The 19666-nt window shown below is 39.9% G+C and overlaps 1 protein-coding gene across 4 annotated transcripts in view; it reads left to right on the top strand.

Moving 5' to 3' along the window:
• The first annotated feature begins 129 nt into the window (after positions 1–129).
• Positions 130–19666, top strand: part of kiaa1468 (KIAA1468 ortholog) — a 35760-nt gene continuing 16223 nt past the window's right edge. Inside the window, exons 1-12 of one of the 4 annotated variants that reach the window (XM_022766294.1) lie at positions 130–801; positions 8330–8419; positions 11109–11180; positions 11318–11373; positions 11537–11650; positions 11926–12120; positions 13070–13164; positions 13738–13882; positions 14013–14170; positions 14913–14988; positions 15073–15168; positions 16114–16137. In XM_022766294.1, the coding sequence (XP_022622015.1) occupies positions 348–801; positions 8330–8419; positions 11109–11180; positions 11318–11373; positions 11537–11650; positions 11926–12120; positions 13070–13164; positions 13738–13882; positions 14013–14170; positions 14913–14988; positions 15073–15168; positions 16114–16137 (1575 nt within the window). In that variant the 5' untranslated portion in view covers positions 130–347. The remainder of the gene's footprint in view (positions 802–8329; positions 8420–11108; positions 11181–11317; positions 11374–11536; positions 11651–11925; positions 12121–13069; positions 13165–13737; positions 13883–14012; positions 14171–14912; positions 14989–15072; positions 15169–16113; positions 16138–19666) is intronic. The other 3 variants (XM_022766296.1, XM_022766295.1, XM_022766297.1) reach the window with 3 other exon arrangements.

The following is a 19666-nucleotide window of genomic DNA, read 5'->3' as shown; positions in this document are numbered from 1 at the left end:
AAGCTTTTATTATATAATAATTTCCGTTACAGTGCAGTCTCACTGGAAACTGTAATTTTCACAGCTTGTTGTTCTTTGACAATATATTAGCTAGCGAAGGCTGTGTGTTGTCAAATGTGCCCTGCCCAGTTTTCCTTTCTGTATCCAGTATCCAATCATTTTGTTGTATCCCATGAAAAAGGCGGGCATTTGGGAAACATTGGTAAAATTCGACCAATCAGAGCTTCGCATTCTTTCCTGTTGTCAAAGCTACTATCAAACCCTTGCTAGCTTAATATCCATTCAGGAAGAAGCGGGTCTGATTAGCCTAGCTGACTTGGGTTGCTAAGAATCTTTATAGTGCAAAAATGGCGTCGGTCAACCCGTTTAATCTCAGTGATTCCGAGGAAGAGGCTGATCGGCGCCCTAATGAAACAGTTGACACAGAGAGAAGCCCGAGTGACGGAGCGCCAGGGCCGCCGCCAGGCAATCCTTTTTCCCCGTCTGCGGACGCTGAACCTCCGACGCTCCTGCTGTCTGGCAACCGGACGAGCCCCAGCGGTGAGGGCATCTCGGTCTCGGCCGCGGCCACGTCCGCTATGGCAGGCAGCGCCGAGACACGAGTATCAGTGGATGTCATTGCTGCTCAGCTATTACGGGACCAATACATTCTCACGGCCCTGGAGTTTCACACCGAACTGCTGGAAGCAGGCAGAGAGCTCCCAAGGCTGAGGGATTATTTCTCCAACCCTGGCAACTTCGAGCGACAGAGCGGCACTCCGCCTGCCAAAGACCAGGTCCTCGGACCTGGAGGACCACTGAGTAAGTAGCTGCTCCCAGGGCCAGTCATATAACGTTAGCTGTCAGCTAGCTCTGTCTTTAATGCTGCATTATACTAAGTTAGCCCACCAGCTAACTAACATTAGCTTTAAACATTAGATTTAGAAACCAATCGATAAAGAGATGTCCGCTTGCTGCACCTGCCCTCCTGGTGTAGGGCCGACAGTCAACAAGCGGGTTTTGTGGGTCAGCTGTGTTGGCTGACATACACACTAGAGCATCACAGAATCATACAAATGTGAATTAAACTGTGATACCGTATTTAGTTGGTGGCAAAAGATGAATTGTGAAGATGGATGCGTGATATTATGACAGGCCTGTAGTGATAATTCTAGTATAATCCAGTCCTGTTGGAAAATGCGTGTTACCCTTTTCTTTAGGCCACATGGAGGTCAGAGGTCAGGAACAACTATAGAGAAGGGCAAAGAGAGGTCATACAAAAAGTGAAGGCTTGTACAACTTGCCTCTCCAATGTTGTATTTAACTGTGGTCAAGCCAGTAAAGCAAATTTGAATTTGAGGAGAAGGCTGCAGTTGGTAAGGAGTGTGTAGTGTGTAGTGTGTAGTGTTTTGCTAAAGAGAACACAGTACTTATACATCCTGAATTGCATTTGAACCTACATCATCTGGTTAAGGAGGACAGTGGCTTGTTAGTGGTTTTATTGCTCTGTACCTATTGTTCCTACCAAGCCAGGAAGATAAAATATTATTTTGGTTTGCTGGTCAAGGCTGTGAAACTGTAGCACCCCCATCCACTTACAGGCCTGCCTTTATGGAATAACCCTTAACATTATATGGTGGCTGAAAAATGTCTAGTCTCCTAAACAAACAGGCCATGCAAATGATAACCATGGTGATATCCCAAGCCTCAAGTAAATGAAGCCTGCCATGGAGCAGCAGGAGTAATTGTACCATGAAGTTCAACTCCCAATGTGGCAAAGAACAAGGGCTTGGCATTGCATATGAGTGGCAAACCTTTTCTTGTAGCCCCATTTCACTGAGGTGAGCAGAGCAAATCTATTCACACTGAACATAGAACTGCAGTATAGGGTGCTATAAAGCTCCCTCAGGTCTGAAAGCAGCAAATTGGCTACATTCAAAGACAGCTAGAAAGGAAAAAAATCACCATGAGGATATTTTGACTTACCATAGAGGATGGAGCTTCTGAAAGCCTTGTGCATGTTTTAGTGGATTGACTGACTTTTTTTAAAAACTGGATCCTCTTTATGACTCTTAGATTTTAATGGAAGTGACTCAGCCTGATATTCTCCACTGCAGCAATTGGATCAAGCCTGTCAAAATTATGTATCTTAAATCTAGGAGAGAATGGATAGGAAGGATCTCAGCCACCCAAATTGGGTGCATAGTGACACATCCACTCTATCCTTTGAACAATCTGAGAATCATAAGCAGGAAGCACTATAGGCTGTAAATTGAATTGACTTTAACCTACATCGCTTGTGTCCTTATTTAACACAAATGAACAGATTTTTTATCTATTCTTTATCTATTCAGATATTTACCTTCATTCTTTAACCTGCCACTGAAAAACAATCTACTTATTTTTTCAAATAAGAAAATAAATGATGCCTTTAGTATTGACAAAATTGACAGTAGTATGTGCTGTCACAATCATGGAAGAGTATTTGGAAGATGTTTCCTGGTGCAATGTTTGGCTGGACCACAACAGCATGGCCAGCCCTATGAACAAGAATGTCGCTGACTGACATTATAGTGATGAAGTTATGCCATTGGTCATCTGAATGCTGCAGTTTCCCCATTGGTTATTGCTCTTTCAAAATGACTTGGCGCAAATAAGCAGTGTATCAAATGTAGCACGTTTGTTGCTAGATGAATTAACTTTTTAGACCCCTTTAGTGACTTAGAAAAAAAACCCGCAAATCTAACCACTGGTTGGACATACCGTAGCTAATTTCTGTAGAAGAGTCTCCTGTATTGCCCCACGAGTGCAACATCGAGCTTTCCTTCGACAGGCACACCTCACTATAGGCACTTTTATACAGAGATCAGCTATATGGTCGTTAAGAAAACCCCTCATTATGCTGCCCTTGCTTGTTTACATTGAACCAAACAAAGCCGGTATAATGCTGCTCCAGTGTGTGATTTTTAGATAGCATGCCGGCTTTCCAGAATCAGAAGCATGATGTGGAACACAGCAGCATCGACGTCCTGTCCCACCAAGCCGGCTCTCCTGTTTACACCCTTGAGGTGTAACAACAATGCCCCCCCCCTTTCTGTGTTTGTACCTTTTACACAGGACGGCAAGGCGGAATAAAGGTGCAACATTGCTACCTTGAACAGGATGTGTAAAAGGGGCTTATGCCTCTCATTCAATTGGCCACACGTCAGCTGACATGAATGAGCTTCTAACTTCATCTCTGAGTGATGATTTTACAAGTAAATATAGTGTGAATAAGATATGGTGATTTTGTCATACGATTTTGTGATTTTATGACAATTCATTAGCTTGGAAATGGCTTGGAAATGGCTTCTGGCAAATGTGTGGCCTAAATGTGCTGCATTTCAGTCACTATTTCATACTATACTCGTTCAGTTGCCTAACAACAAAAACAGAAAACGTGAATGACAAAAGCTGTATTGGGAATTTGGCTGTATTAAAATACTGTATGTGTGAGCACAGAGAGTAGGAGAGAAGCAAACATAAAAGGCTGAACCTGGCTGGCACTTGGCAGAATGCAAATAGCCTACAACACAACCCAGCCATATACTAGGTTTTAACCCAGTCTTGTTAGTAGATGTGCAGGTTACAGTATGTCATGGCAGTGGCACTGCGGTTGTAATTTTTTTTTTGTTGCAGGCTAAGCAACAAGTCCAGATAATGAATTTTCATTGTGTAAACATTTGGCAGTTTACCAGTTGAGAGAAACACAGCATTTAAATAAATGCTGAAGACAAGGATGTGGATGTTTGTAACCAGAAGCTTTCTATTCCCTCATTTAGATGCAGTAGCAATGGACAATGACCTGATGTCTTGGGATATTGTTAGTCCTGAGTGTGGGTCTAGGCAACTGGCCTGAGGCTAGCTTTAGGAAATAGCAGCCAGTCACATTCACTGCATCCATTGTCTGTCATTATGAAACCCTACCATGGACAATTGAATACTTAGGTAGACTGACTTTCTATATATGACTACAGCAGCTACAGCATGTTAGTTGTAAAGTGGTGTGGTAATCTGGTGGTTGCATTATCATACAAACCCCCAAAAGGTTGGAGCAAGGTAACAGAATAAATGTTTAATGATGGTGTCTTCGAAAAGCATGACAGGACTAGATAACTGTCCTATAGTGAAACTGACAGGAAGGTCATAGAGTCTCATAAGTTATTGATGAGAGTAAAGGTTGATAAAAATATTAAATCCTGTAGGAAGCTGAAAAGTCAAATGTATCAATAGCAGATAGAAATGAATGAAGCACCTGATAAGAGTTGTTTAGAGAGAAAGCAATAGACTCATAGCCCATGACCGTGTCACTTTTCTTTCTAGCATACTCTGATAGCAAAGTCGTCATGTGATCACTGGAATGATCTTTTTCCACGTGTTTGAAGGGCATGATTCCCCTGTTGGACTGCAACATTACAATACAGTTAATTGGTTGTTGAAGAGGGAGGGATACTCATAGAATGTGTGTCTTCCATTGTTGACAGTGTTGTTGACAGTCTACGTCTTGTGTTTTTTCAAACAGGAACACATTCAATACCTTGCTTTTCATTGTGTGATTCTAAAGGATTGTATACCGTTAAAGTCCTACAAAAGAAACAGCCTCTACGGTACCTTTTTAATTTACTTAGTGTTGAAATAATAATAATAATCTACAGAATGTTATCCCCTCAGAAGGTGTTGAAAGGATACATGGTGTAGCATATGATTAAATGGACTATGTAACACATTGTGACGTGGCACAGCATGATAACTTCACAGTTAGCATCATCTGGTGAGTATGATGACAGTTTGTTTGGCTGGTTTGTGCTTAGCCTATGTAGTGCTAATGTGCTTTAATAATGTTGAAGTCCATGCATTATCTTACAGCAAAATATATGTCCACAGCCTTCAACTGATCAACCAGAAATGCCATCATTATGTGATCATTATGAATACACGACCAGTGACTGTTAGCCATAAGAAGTTAATTGCACCAAGCATGTTTGTGGATTATCCATTGACTGTGTCAGAAGCTCCATTATATCTGCAGCTGTTGCTCAAAGCCACATGACACAGCAAGGCATCTCTCACCACTTTGCTAATTTGCAGCATGGAAGGATGAAGTATTCTCTCTTCACCCCTCTTTGGCTAGTCAGGTCATTATTTGCTCATGTGATGTAAAGACCTTATAGGGCAGCATGCAAGTCACTTAAATTACCATATACAAGGTCAACAGTAAGCTGCCATATCTAAGAAGTATGTGTGGTTTGCCATGTAAGACGTGATATAATACCAGAAAGTGGCCATATAATCTCAGGACAGGAATTTGAAAATTAATTTGTAGTGGCAGCCATCTACCGTCAAAGGTCAAATAGTAGCTTCACATAATAAGATCTGGGTTAGGTTGTTTATAACCATTATATATGTGCTCTCCTTTTACATACTGTATCTGTAAATCTGGCATAGTGATAATCCAGGTCAACCACATAGCAAAGAGATCAGCACAGTTAAGGCTTCTAACACCAGCTACACCAATTAATTTGATTAAGATTCAGAGTTAGCCATTGTCAGCCTTTTAAGACAAACCTAATATTTGTACCCCTCACTTTGTAGCACTGCCTATTAGATGGCCCGCCCTCACATGCTCTCTCTCCTTTACTTAAATTTTCTCACTTTACAATGTCTCTCCATCATTTCCTCTGTCCGGGGCAGGGAGCTGGTATTGAGAAGGTGAGTAATAATATTGTTGGAGTGTTGGCCAGGCTCCATGTAGTTCTGGACTGGCTGCCTGTTCATAACTGTGTCTTAATTAAGCTGTGAGCATGTCTGTGAATGCGGGTGTTTCTGTACATGTGTATGTTAAAGGATCTGTAAACCACCAGCATCTAAGACCAAAACAAATGCTTGGTTGGTCACACCTCCGGTCTCCCTTCCGCCACAATGCCTGCTCCCTTCACATTCTCAGTCAGCAAGATGTTACGAAGCCAACAAAAAGCAATCCAGCCATAACCATTAGCCTACGCTAGCATTGCCGTGATGGCAGTAAGCCAGCTAGCAATGGCAACATTTGCTGTCACTGTGTCACTTTGTTCTCTGCCCAGGATGCCATTATTCCACTATATCTTCACATAGAATATAATGGTTTGCTGCGTTATTATTGTTTAAAATCTCGTTTACAGAACCTTGGGTTATTATTGTGTCTTAGTGTTTGATCAGCACTGGAATTACTAAGCATAGCAACTGTGGCACTTTATCACGTTGTGAATTAGCACTATACTAAATAAATTCCATAGAAAATATGTTAATGTGTATTTATACCAATTTATTACAGACTTGTCATTACCTACATGCATGAAATTGGTATTTTCAAATGTATAGTTACACAAAGGATAAGTGTGGTTTTAAATTACATACAGAACCACATTCCAGGTCATAATCATATCCTCAGTTTATAATCTATGCTTATTCATTGTTAAATTTTGTCAAATATATTTTCAGAATTTTGATGTGATGTTTTGTGAGACAAATGTATGCACAGGTTTGTTTGCCTGCCTTGCGTGTGTCTCCTTTATAATTTGTGCCCCGTTTTTTCAATCCCTTATAGTTGCATTCTAAACAGCTGACATTCTGGACAAAACATCCCCTCCATTTAAAAATAAAAGCTTGTTGGATACCAGTTAACCATCCATACACTCTTGTCTCCATGTCTGCGAATTTTATCCGCCCTGTTTAAAAGTATCTCTTTGTTCTGTCTAAAGTCTTTCACCTGTCTCTGTCCAATTTATCTGCTTTCTTTATTCTACATGCCAAAGCAGAAAAACTATCCTCTGTGTCCGTCTTTCCTCTTCCTTGTCCCTGAAAATTTCTTGGCTCAATCTCAATTATTTTTGTAAGATTTTTTTTGTAAATCATAAAGTAGCAAAGAGATAAAGAGGCTTCCTTTGAATGAATGATTGAATGCGAGATGGTGACACTCGTGCTCAAGAGCATATAGAGAGGGTGCGAGAGAGATTGTGCATGGATTTGTGTGTGTATAGCACAACCTGCCTGGCAGGAGTGAAGTGAAGAGGTGACAGTCTGAAGAGTCAGATATATCACGGTCCAGACAATACACACCACAGGCACAGAAGTGAAAGGTCAGCCAGGAAGAAATACTTGTTTTTTGAGTAATTAGGCACACACACAAAGACATCTGTGCATGCTCTTGAAGATTGTGGAATTACAGGTTTTTTGCTCTCACACACATATGCAGACAAACACACTATTATCCTCTGAATTACCAAATAAATTGCTGCTACTTACAGCAAACATTCTCAAGCGTTATTGGGAAGTAATGAGAGTTGGAAGAATTCTCTACAGGAAAAGGGATTAGTCTTAACGTTAGCATGACAGAACAATGACACACGAAAACAGACACTCACAAGCAATAAAACACAGTCACCATACAGTCACAGGACTGAGAGTGTGTATTTTATGAAGCTGTATGGTCAAACACTTGAACATGTCACACACACACACACACACACTGATTTTTTCAGGACAGGAAATTATTTCTCGATTATCAGCTTCATTAGTCACCCAGTCACTGCTCCATGGCTTTAAGGCTAACAAGACCACACGCTGCATTTGGCTTCACCTTTTGCTCTCTTGATATCAGAGAACAAATAGGCCAATCTCGCTCTTGTAATGCACTGGAAGGAAAGCTAACACCATTGGCTAAGCTACCAGGCCGGCCTAGCTGAAATAGGAGCACAAGTATGTTTATGTATCAGCTTTATTTGTTCTTTTGAGTGAACAATACTTTTGGCATTCCTCTACTGAGATGTAAGGTTGTTGTTTGGTGGTGTTGGTTTGGAAATGGATGTTTCTACTCACTAAAGGTCTTAGCAAAGTTGAAATTTTATGATTGATTTGTTTTTCCCCATGTGCAGTGAGTCAAATTTTTCTTGGCTGAAGTAAAACCTTCCCACACAGTTTTTAAAGGTCTCTGCTTTTAGCTGAATTTAATAAAGTTTCCATCTGTTTTTTTTTAGAAGGGTGGCCTTGTGGTTACTCACCATCCTTTTAATTCAAGCTCAGCTTCAGCAATGCCTCCAGCCTAGTTAAGAGTTCTTAAGCAAAATACTGAATCCCTAGTACTGTGGGGCTACTGTTTTGTAGCCGAGTCCCTTCAGAGATCCCCGGAGGTGACGGTGTGTAAAGCAATATCTCTTGAGGATCACTGCATTGTCACATTTTTAAGCTGTGTGAGCTGCTTGCCCTTGGACTTGTCTAACTGTGTGGTTATGTTATTCTATAATTGTCTCACTACCGCCCCTGTGTTTCTGTTTAGATCGAGCAGGCAGCATCAGCACCTTGGACTCCTTGGACTTTGCCCGTTATTCAGATGATGGAAACCGAGAGTCAGACGATCGTGTGGCAGGTAAGATGAATCGTTCCGTTAGGGCTAAAAAGCAAGAGACCTGGCTCACCTTTGGGAAATCAAGTATGGAGAAAAATAATAATCATGATGTCAGTTTAATCCAAGCTATCATAAAGTTTAAATTGTTTTTTAATCTGTTACAATTTCACTGCTGTATTTAAGAGTTGCTTTAATAGTGATGAGATGACAATGAGCATAATTTTAAACCCATATCATGGCAGAATTCACACTAAACAATAGTTTAATTGTTCATATTCACAGTATCATATTGTTTTGTTGATTTAAAATTAGACAGTTAAAGATACGGTTCATTAAAAGAATATGTTTCAAAAATCTGGGTATTTGGAAACATGTTCCACTTCCAACATGCAGTATGTTTCTTTATTTAACTTGGTAGAAGTGTCCTCTACTGTCACACTGTTGAGTCAGTCTGTGATATTTTTGGTACAGGACCTGTCTCAGCATTGTTTGAAATCACACTCCCTTCCCACCTGTGGCTCAGTCGTGACGCACCATTAGATAGTTGCAGTCAAATACATTAACAGTTGAGTCTGACAGTGATGGCACCTAATCACTGAAGACTGATTTAAGAGCGGCTGCTCAGATGTGTGATGAGTGTTTTTATGCTGTTGACTAAAGAAAAACACATCGAATTTTAGGGCCTTTTATTTTAACAGTAATGCAGTAGGGACAGTGATATCACGCAGGGACAATTCATATTACGTTAACTTATTCTGCCTCTTGTTTTCATTTTTCTATTTTATAATCGCTAATATGAAAACATTACTTTTCAGCCCTGCACACTCTGCCATAGTACAGTGGTTAACATTATCCATTGCCAGCTTTCTGTAGTCATCCACTCATTTGATCGGTGTTAGTCAGTGAATCTTGAAGCCCCAGTCCATAACTGCAGTATGGATTTATGTAACTGTTCACAAACTGTTTAAACTGTAGAATTTTTTGTGCGTTGTGTTTTTTCTTTCTTTTTTTGAACTCAGACTCAACATGACTGCTTACTGTAAATGAATTACATCTATGATTTGTAAATGTCAGTAAATTCAATTTGTTTGTTGCATAATGCGAGTAGAAAAAGGATTAGCAGTTTGGACAGGTAAATGTCTTAAGTAAAGTTAAAGGTCAATACACCCGAAAATGTAACAGTGAAATAGCTTGCTCATGGTTTGGGACTTTTTAAGTTGAATAATGCAAGAGCACAGTAAAAACCATGCAGCAGAGATGTTGGTTCCATGCTCCCAACTACAAATTATACATCTTTAAAAAAACAAAAACAAAAACAAACTATTATTAATACACTGCCCACTTTCCCAAATTGGCACCTCCCCCCTCCTCTCTTCCCTCTTCACCCAGCCCCACTCTCATCCCCCTCTGATCTGTTCTTCTTACCAAGATGCCTGCCCCCAGCTGTCTGACTCTGGGTTTTCTGGCTTTCTCCTGACGTTGATCAAACCCCAGTGAACAATACTGGACAAGTCACTCCATCCAGACTAGCGTTATGCTTTATTTTGTTTCTTTTCTCTCCCCGTTATTCAGTTCTTGGTTTTCCATTTTGTTGCGCTTGCATGCTGTGCACTCTTGATCTGCTGGAAATGAACAGGTATATTGTTGCTTTATTGCTGACATTTCATCTGGTAATTGAAAATTGAGAATTACCTTTGAGGAAATCAGACAATATAGGCTACCATTAAGAAAAACTGATAAGGATGATAACCTGCTCTTAACAGTTCCCTTGGTCGTGGGTTAAGTCCTTAATTGAAGAAATATGAAACCTACTACAGCACCAGTTGAACCACAGTCTTAGACATTAGACATTAGGTTAGAGATTTGGGGACAACAGGATCAGATCAGATAGCAGATTTTCAGTGTACAGCTATGCAACATAGTTTTCCAGCTCCATCGCTTCTTATTTTTTGCGTGTGTTTTTTATCTAACGTGTCCAAGATCTTGTGTGTTCTTTTTCTTTATTCAGTGTTAGTTAGGCCTTCAAATTCCAATGTACAAATGAACAATTTTATCAAAATGCCTGCTGCTTCTGATTGTAGAAGATGTCAGAAACAGCTTGTTATTGTGTTCTTTTTTTAATGAAAACAAATCCAAAATACTATCATGTTCTAGATGACATTTTGGCTCTTGGTTTTACAGTTTAGATTTTGTTTTTCATAGTATGATGGTCTAGACTATTAAGAAGTAAAAATCAGTGCAATGTTCTTTGAGTGGCTTGAAACCAAATTATTTAATTGCTTGTTAGTAAGGCATTTGCCTGGAAGAAATCCTGTGTCAGACAGCTCCTAGATTATCAAGGCTACATTTCAGTAGCTTGATTGAATTTACTCACATCAGCTTAAGCTGAAGTAATGTTGGACTTTTTTAAGTCAGACATATCAGTGCTATTAATGGGAGAAAAAACAAGGGCAGGAAACCCTATGTCTCAATGCGTTACACACTTTTTTCAAACAAACTGTCATCCAGCCAGCTTTACCATGATCCTCTGCTGCATGTGTTCCTTAGACCCATGATTTGCATGCATCCTTTTTTGTTGTTTTGTTTTATGACTCTCAAGATCTTTTGTGTGGTTGTTTTGTTTTTCATGCCCATCTTTGTTTTATTTGTTTGTTCCCTGTCTTTGGTTGGATGCACTTCCTGTGTGTGTGTGTTGTCACTTCCTGTCCAGTGCTGGAGTTTGAGCTACGGAAAGCAAAGGAGACCATTCAGGCTCTGCGCGCCAACTTGACTCAGGCAGCAGGTGTGGCGTACTTTTAATTTCTTTTCCACCTGAACCCTCTTTTGTTACAGCTTTCTCTTTCTGTTTCAAAGAGAATTCCTTTAGTTGAATGACGCTCATCTTTTCCAACTCATCCAATATTTTCTCAATTTTCTCAGAGAGCGAAGTGCCCTCTCAGGAGAGAAAAAACTTCAAGTCAAGTCCTGAAATTCAGGTGGGGAATTTTTAAGTGCTGAAAATGCAAAGAAATGTGAATTCTTTCCTCTTTTCAAATGAATCGAAACATTACATGTGTTCCTTTAAACCCCTGTGAAGGTGTCACTGCTAGGCCTTGAGTAAAAAAATTTACAGCTTTTCTTCCTACCTCTCTACCTCAGGAGCCTATACGTCCACTGGAGAAAAGAGCCTTAAACTTCCTTGTGAATGAATATTTATTAAAAAACGAGTACAAACTCTCATCCATCACCTTCTCTGATGAAAACGACGATCAGGTAAAGATTATATATTATATTTCATTTATTTTTGACTACTTTTACAAACGTACAAACACTTGACTCCTAAGGCAAAATAAGAGCTATTAGACTTGCATGAGGGCTGGGGTCTAAGAGCTGTAGTAGGGTCATGTGACCATAAATGAATTCAGCAACTAGGATCAGTTGTCCTGTTCTGAACCTGCATTGTGTCCTGCTTTATCTATGCAGACGACACCCCCACGTATGCCATATCTTAGCACTGGTTACTTATTTCATTGCCTATTTGTTTCCAGGACTTTGAGTTGTGGGATGATGTCGGCCTCAACATCCCCAAACCCCCTGACCTATTACAGCTCTACAGGAACTGTGGCACCCCCCTCCCTTCACCTCGGAACACAATGGATGTGTCAGTAGGTGTGGATTTTGGTGATCTTCCAGGAAACTGCATCACCCAAGATCCCCCAAAAAAGCTTGACCTCTCACAACAGGTATGTAATAGCGCTGTAAAAATTGGCCACAAATAACATTTGATTTTTCCTTAATAAAAAACACATAGTTTCGAACTGTTCGAATATCTACTTTTACACATTATGTCCATGAAGGGAGCAAACCAATACAATGAGAGACACAACAAGCTGTATATGTGCATATTTTAGAGATGTGCCCTCAGGTTGATAGTGCTGGAATGGTAGCCTAGGCTAACTGTAACTTAAATAGCTGGCATACAACTTTATCTTGAGGTTCCAAAGTTTTGCTGTCTACTGACTAAAATCTGAAGTATTTCCAAACAGCGCTTTTTTGATCGTGTGCAAATCACTTTCTCTGTGCCTGAGTTGGGTTGTGAACTCTCTGCCATCGTTACTACACCGTTGTTGTTGTATTATTCGCTAGTTCCAGCTTGATTTGCATTTCATTTTCAATCAATGAAAGTGACGGGACTCCTGTCTGCCATGCAGTGCATTCAATGCAGTGGCCCAGGCCCACTTGAGAAGTTGCAAGACAGATAGTAGCAGTAGTGGTGCTTTTTTTCACAATCAAATATGAATTTTCACAATCAAATTCCAATGTCAGTTCCAAAGTAGTTAGCCAATTCATTATCACAGACACACAGCCCTTTTATTTGCATGAGTAAAAGTTTTATTCTAGACAGAAACTGGCTAAAAAATCTATTCATTTACACACTCTTTGAAAGGCCAGTTATTCTGAAGGTTAATTGCTTTTATTCATCACTGTAGCGTAGAAGAGTTAGTCTATAGAATCACAGTGATGGTGATGATGAAAAACTCGTTGTTTCAGAAAAGGCTGCTCAGAAAAGTGGCCGCTTCTTCCAATAATGTCTGAGATATCACCAACTCATGAAGAGTTTTGACCTAATGGAGCACCTTCTCTTGATTTGACGTTGTAAAGTGTTTGTATAATCTTGTCTTTCCTCTGTAGCAACAGACAGAAGTCGTGCAAGAGTTGGAATACCAGATCGGCCTCCTCAACAATGAGAAGCAGAGCCTAGCTGAGCAAATCAAGAAACTGCAGAGGTGTGTGCATGGGTGCATATTTGTGTTCATATACTACTAAACCAATCTATATATAAGACTGGCTGAGACACTGCCTACAGTTGTGCTACATATTTTATTAATCATATGGCTGCTATTAGTATGCCATGGTGCTAACATGGTTTCCTCTATTTATGCAGCAGTTAAGAGGCAACACTACAAGAACACTCACCACTACATCTATAAATCCATCCATAAAAATCTAAAAATGTTTCACTTCAGTCCACATTATTACCATAACTGTGACCAAAACTAGCCATGAGTGGAATCAGTGTGGAAATTTCCCCCAAATACCACCGCTTCATGCAATTACAGAGGAAACCCTATTCTGATACATAAGTAGAACTTATTTTCCTTCCATGTGGAATATTTATTTGCCACCATTAAGAATCAGGCAAATTTACTTTACCACAATACAAAATTGTTGATCAATTTCACAAAACTGTTCTACCACTACTTCTAGATGGTAGATCTTTGTTTTATTGATTCAGTACTTCACTAGTACAAAAAAATGTAGTGTTTTTGACAGGATCTCTCATTTCCTCTTCCTCACAGTGAGATTCAGACACTGAAAAGGACAGTCTCCTCCCCACCTCCGGCCACTCTTGACCTTGGCTCCCAGAATGCATCTAACCCTTCCTCCTCTTCCACCACCACCACCACCACCACCACTACTTCCTCCACTGACCCTCTTTCTGTGGTATGTGGTCAGATTGAATATGCAATGCCCAAATTTGAAAAAGTGATAGAAAGTTTAAAAAAACTTCAAATAATGCCAGTGTATCTGCACATTTGGTCTCAGAACTAACTTAATCTATCCTTACCCTCAGCCTCCTACAGATAATGGCCAGTATCTCGACATTCGGGGTGTATCAGAGCCTGAAACTGACCCGGACCTCCCCTCTACTCAGAACACATCACAGTCCCATCCACAGTCCCACAACAAGCTTAAGAGTAGGCCTCCTGTCCAGTTTGATAAACCGAACAGGTGAGTGGAAAGTCAGGCATACCACAAACATGGAAAACAGAGAATGTATATGTTCAGAAACATGCATGCTGTCAATAACTATCATAAAACATCTGTATATGCTTCCTGCATTTGAAACCTGTGTCAATGATGTTGTAGTTGTGTGTGCATTGCTTGATATTTATGGGTTATAAAGTAGATTTAATCCTCTCAGATTTTGTACCTGAATCTACATCATTTTGGTGTAGTTACTAAACTGTACCACTAGATGGAGGTAGTTAACAGACTATGTAGCTACAGTGGACAATACAACACTAAGGCAAATTGCTGCCCTCTTGAGGAAATATGTAGGTTCTGGCACTTCATTTCCTCAGAGCACAAACGAGTCCTAGCCGGACTGAACTGAACTTTCGGTGATGTGTAAACATTTCTTACCACTATTTCACCCATGCTGTAGTATGTTTAGTAAGGGCAACCAATGAATCATCTGGTCAATGCAATATATTTTACCTTGAAAATTTGATATTCATGGACAGCTCCAAAACTTATACAGTTTGTCTCCACTGCCCCTATAATGTCTTGTGGCCAAAATCCATTCGTCTATGGTTTTTTTTTTTTTTGAATTCCACTAAAATACACAGCAATTACATGGGAGAGTGGCAGCACTAAGCTCACAGGGAAATCTCCAAAGTTCTTGTGGAGTACAGATTAAGTGGTGCGGACTGCAGTGACTGTTTTTTTGTCTCTGGTTGCGGTGTCTCAGGAAGTTATCCCCAGCCTTCCAGCAAGCCCTGCTGTCCTTCTGCAGAATGTGCTCTGACAGCCGCCTTGGAGCAGAGGTCAGCACACACACTCTCTCACATGTAGACACACAAACAGTGCATTCGCAACAATACCGTATATCATGCCCCTCTTTTTTACAGGTGTCTCGTATAGCAGACAGCGAGGAGAGTGTGATGTTAATGCTGGGCCGCTGTCTCCCTCACATTGTCCCCAATGTCCTTCTTGCTAAACGAGAGGTAACCCCACTTCTGCTGTTCCTCTTGCTCCCTTCTCCTTCCTGTATACCCTTCATTATTGTCATCATCACAGGCTTCTTCTCTTAGTGTCCAATAGATACACACACAGCAGCAAGACAAAGCAGGGTAAAAATTTAAGGAGAACTGCAGCGAGTACAGTCATCTTAAGTGTTATGGTCGAAGGTGCTCTGTGTTGCATAATTTGTCAGAATATTAAATTGTGATACCTGAGCAATAAGATAAGATTGTCAGTTTAGTCACTGATATAAGATTCTCCATAAACCCCATCATAAAGTGGATGTTACATCTCTAGTCAGAATTTTTGTCTTTGTAGCTTTGCTTAAGGCGATGAACATGTTGAAAGTCATTTTTCTGTTGGTGATTCACCCATTTCGCCATCTGCTATTGTGAGAAAGATTTTGTTCTGTTTGCATTGAAAGAACACCACCCTGTTCTTGGTTTGTGCCACTTGGCATTCCCAAAATTCAGCTTACATGGAATGTAGTGTTAAACACAATGCAGAGGCTTGCCAGTCCTCTTGGCAGTACTTTAATTGCTGTGATTGTTGGTTTGTTTATGATAATGATACTAATGTCTCAAACCTAATTAACTAATTCTGCAGTTAGCACTTTTATCCTTTGTACCATTTATATATTTGACTGTGTCTTCTGCCAGCTAGCTCTATGAGTATATAGCTCATTAAGAGATTTAAACATTGACTTTTGTAACCTGCAAATATCCAGCTGACTTGTGTCTATCTATTGAGTGGGAATTTCACCTTCTTTTATGATGGTGTTTGTTTTTACCAGCGTCAACATCATTTCTCCTCTGCTGTTTTTGTCCCCCACTCACGTTTGCTGTCCTTTTTGCCTTCACTGGTTTTATTTTTATTCTTCTCTTTTCGTCTCACTCATTCTCTTACTCTCATGCATGCCTCTCTTCTAGAGAATGGTTGCACATCTTTGCCAGGTGAGTCTTTCACGCACTCATCTGCATGGTTCTCACATGACCTCTAGACCAAAAATATGTAACTAATGCCCAGCTCCTGTTGGCTACAACTGCTGTCACTTAGGCTCTCACTGAACTTTTCTTTTTTTTTTTTAAATTAGCAATATCTCTGTCATTTCTGGAAACTGCTAAAAAAAAACTGTTGTTATGCTATCTTGCATTGTTTTAAAAGAAAATATGATAATTGATTTGTTGCCAAAATATGAACTAACATGCAATGATAGCCTAATGTGTACAGTTTTGGCCTTAAGTGGGTCATGTAATGTACGTCTCTTAAACCCAGTGTATCTTAATCCTTTTATCATTGGTTCCTTGTCTGTATTATTTGCTGCAACGCTAATCACTTTAAGTGCCTAAATGGCTTTTGAGATTTTGGAGTTATTTTTATGAATCTAATGACATTTTCTAGTCTATTTAAAAGTAGCTTCATGCTATATTCTTATGGCTAAATGAAACCAAAGAAAATTTGCTTTTTAAGTCCTTGATATGAGGTGTGCAGTGATTCCAGGTAACTAAATGTAAACCATATTTTTTCCTAGAAGTGTTGAGGAAGATGTTTGCTTTTGTTTTCACAAGCTGAATGTTAATTTTTTCTTAGGAATGAAGAGGACGGAGATTTTAAAATAGATTAGGCATTAACAAGCTATTACTCCTTGCAAGCTATGATGCAGACACCTGTGCAGGTGTTCTGTCTACATGTAACTGCTTGCATGCAATTTGTGTCTGTGTGTGCGTCCATGTGTATACAAATGTTATGTGCTTGTATTTTGCACACAAAGTGTTGAAATATGACACAAGACATTAAATGGAGTGTTTCAAAGAGGTAAATCTGGTTGGAGTAGTTCTCATTCAGGCTGCTTTGCATATCACCGTGGTTATGGATTTTTAATCAACCACTGACAGTTAAGGAGAACTTAATCTTTTCGCAAAATCAAGATAAACAAACTGAAGGGAGAGGGTAGCAAAACAATAAAACACAGCAGAACACTGAGGCCTCAGAGGGCTTCTTGAGTGGTGTGGACTTTGTACTGTATCCGTTAAATTCACTGACCATGACACTGCATGCACACACACATACACACGCAGCTGCTCACACTTCAATCTTGCAACTTGAAGCTTTCTAACCACCACAAGCCTGAAGACACACCTTTAGTTGTTTGAATGTGACACCCACTTAAGAACAAAAGGTGTTTGACTTGAAACGGTAGAATACGGTAGATACACCGAAACTGTGCCTGCCACCTGGCTGTATTATCAGACACTGTAAATCATTAAACATTATGTTGTTCTTCAATATACTGCACTGCACAGTGCACATCTTAATGTAATGTGCATTATTTGTATAGCTCTGCATTATTTGTATTTTCTTTTTTGTGAAAAAGGCTTCATTATGACAATTTGCTAAAGCACAGTTTTCTTAATTCTGTTTAATATACAGTAACCGGTGTGTAGGATTTTGAACTACTGGCAAGTTAAAGAACATTGACAGTTTGATCCAGGTTGTTATGAGCCAAAAGATCAGAAGTTAAGGTATAAGTCAAATCATACTATTCAAAGAGAAATAGAAAGGAGAGACTGATTAAAGTGTTACAGAAGCCCAAACCATGCAATTTGTTTAAAGTAAAAAAAGGTAATTAAGTTTAACATTGCAGTGCCTTTCAAAGTCTGAATGGATTTAAGATAAAAGAACAAGACTAAGAGTCTAAAGTGGTGCTAGCAACTCTGTGTGGATGTTTTACAGTGGCGCTTTAAGCTAAATACTAATGCCAGCATGCTAACATGCTCCCGAAAACAATACTAACATGCTTCTGGTAAGCTGGTGTAATGGTCGCCATTTCCACCATCTCAGTTTAGCATGTCAATGTTGGCATGCTAACATTTGCTAATTAGTATTGAACACAAGTGGAGTGGAGTTGAGGGTGATGGAAAGTATTTCTGATGTTGTGATGGCGCTAGATGAAAGGTCAGAGGATTACCAACGTTATCACAATTCATCCTGGGGGGGGGACATGGAAGTGTGAACACAATTTCATTGCAGTTGTTTCAATAGTTGTTCAGAAATTTCACTCAACACCACTAATATGAACATCATGGTGGCGCTAGAGGAAAAGTCAGGGGATCATCAAAGTAAGTAGGATACATGTTGGATATATGTTCTAAATGTTGTGTCAATCATCGTCATGATCAACCATCATATGTTGAGATATTTCACAGCATATAGTGAAAACTTTTACTAGAGGAAAATTCAGGTGATGAACAGTGATTAAGGATTGATTCTCTCTAGACCATGAACATCAAAATTGCATTGCAATCAATCATTAATATACGTAAAGTTAAGCCTGGATCAAAATGATGGACAAACTGACATTCCTAGAGCTTAGCATGGCTAAAAAACATTGAAAAGAATAGACACGTGGAGGACAGAAGTCTATGGATATCATTGAATGCAGGCTCTTGCACATAGTGGTGCTTGTGCTGGAGTGTGCAGTTGCTCTGCTCTTTGAAGTAAAGCGTCAGGCCCCCTTTCAGGGTCCTGGCGTCGTGCTGTCCACTCTACCTGCCCACAATGTTTACCCAGTACTGGTCTGATGTTTAACCTCCTGAAGAAGTCTTTACATCAGAAACACACAGGAGTTCACACAGAAATAGAACAGGGTCAGCATGGGCTCTGGTTTTTCAAATGTGTGGTCTTTATGAATTCCTTTTTGTTTTATCAGGCCAGTGCTGTTGAGTCTCCAAAAATATCTCTTCTGAAGATGCATGGTATTTTCAGAGGCTAGAACTGAAGATCATTGAATGTGACAGTTAAATTTGGCTGAATTCAGTTAATTTGCAGGTTTTTGCTTCTTTTTGATGCTTGACCTGATTTGACTCATGTTGAACTCATCATGTAACCACTTAAAATGACCCTCTGATACTTAAATGCCATATTTTTACTTTTTAAAAGATAGCCAACATGGCACTGACTTCAGAGTGTTGGTCCAGGATTGAGTGAGTGACTCATCACAGCCTATCTTTACCCAAGTCTCTCTGTCCACTCCATCTGTCCATCTAGCACTGGGGTTTTGCTCCTTCTTCCAGCACTTGGCAGGAAAATATGATATCTTCCTGGAAAAAAACAGTTTTTTTGAAAAAAACATATTTTTAACTCTGTATGCACTCTCTAATTAGGGTGTGTGTGGCGGGAATGTAGGGCTGACCACAATTTGGCCATGGAGGCCCTGTATCAAGGGCATCTGAGCTCTCCCCCCTCTGGCTGTCAGGCCCATGAACTCTGTCTGAACTTGGGGATAGAGCTGTGTTTTAGTCGGGTAACTACTAGTGCATTAGGTGTGTGTGTGTCTGTCTATCTATATGCAGCTGCGTTCTGGGTGTGTGCATGCGCTATTTGAGTTTCTAAAGTATGTGTCTTGAATTGTATATGTGTGATTCCAAAGCCAAATGAGATGTAACACCAACAAGGTATTGCAGGTAAGCATGTTAACACCGG

Source organism: Seriola dumerili, unplaced genomic scaffold (genome assembly GCF_002260705.1).
Source record: "Seriola dumerili isolate Sdu_G_001 unplaced genomic scaffold, Sdu_1.0 BDQW01000822.1, whole genome shotgun sequence".
Lineage (NCBI taxonomy): Eukaryota > Metazoa > Chordata > Actinopteri > Carangiformes > Carangidae > Seriola > Seriola dumerili.
This window is presented reverse-complemented; position numbering and strand designations above follow the sequence as displayed.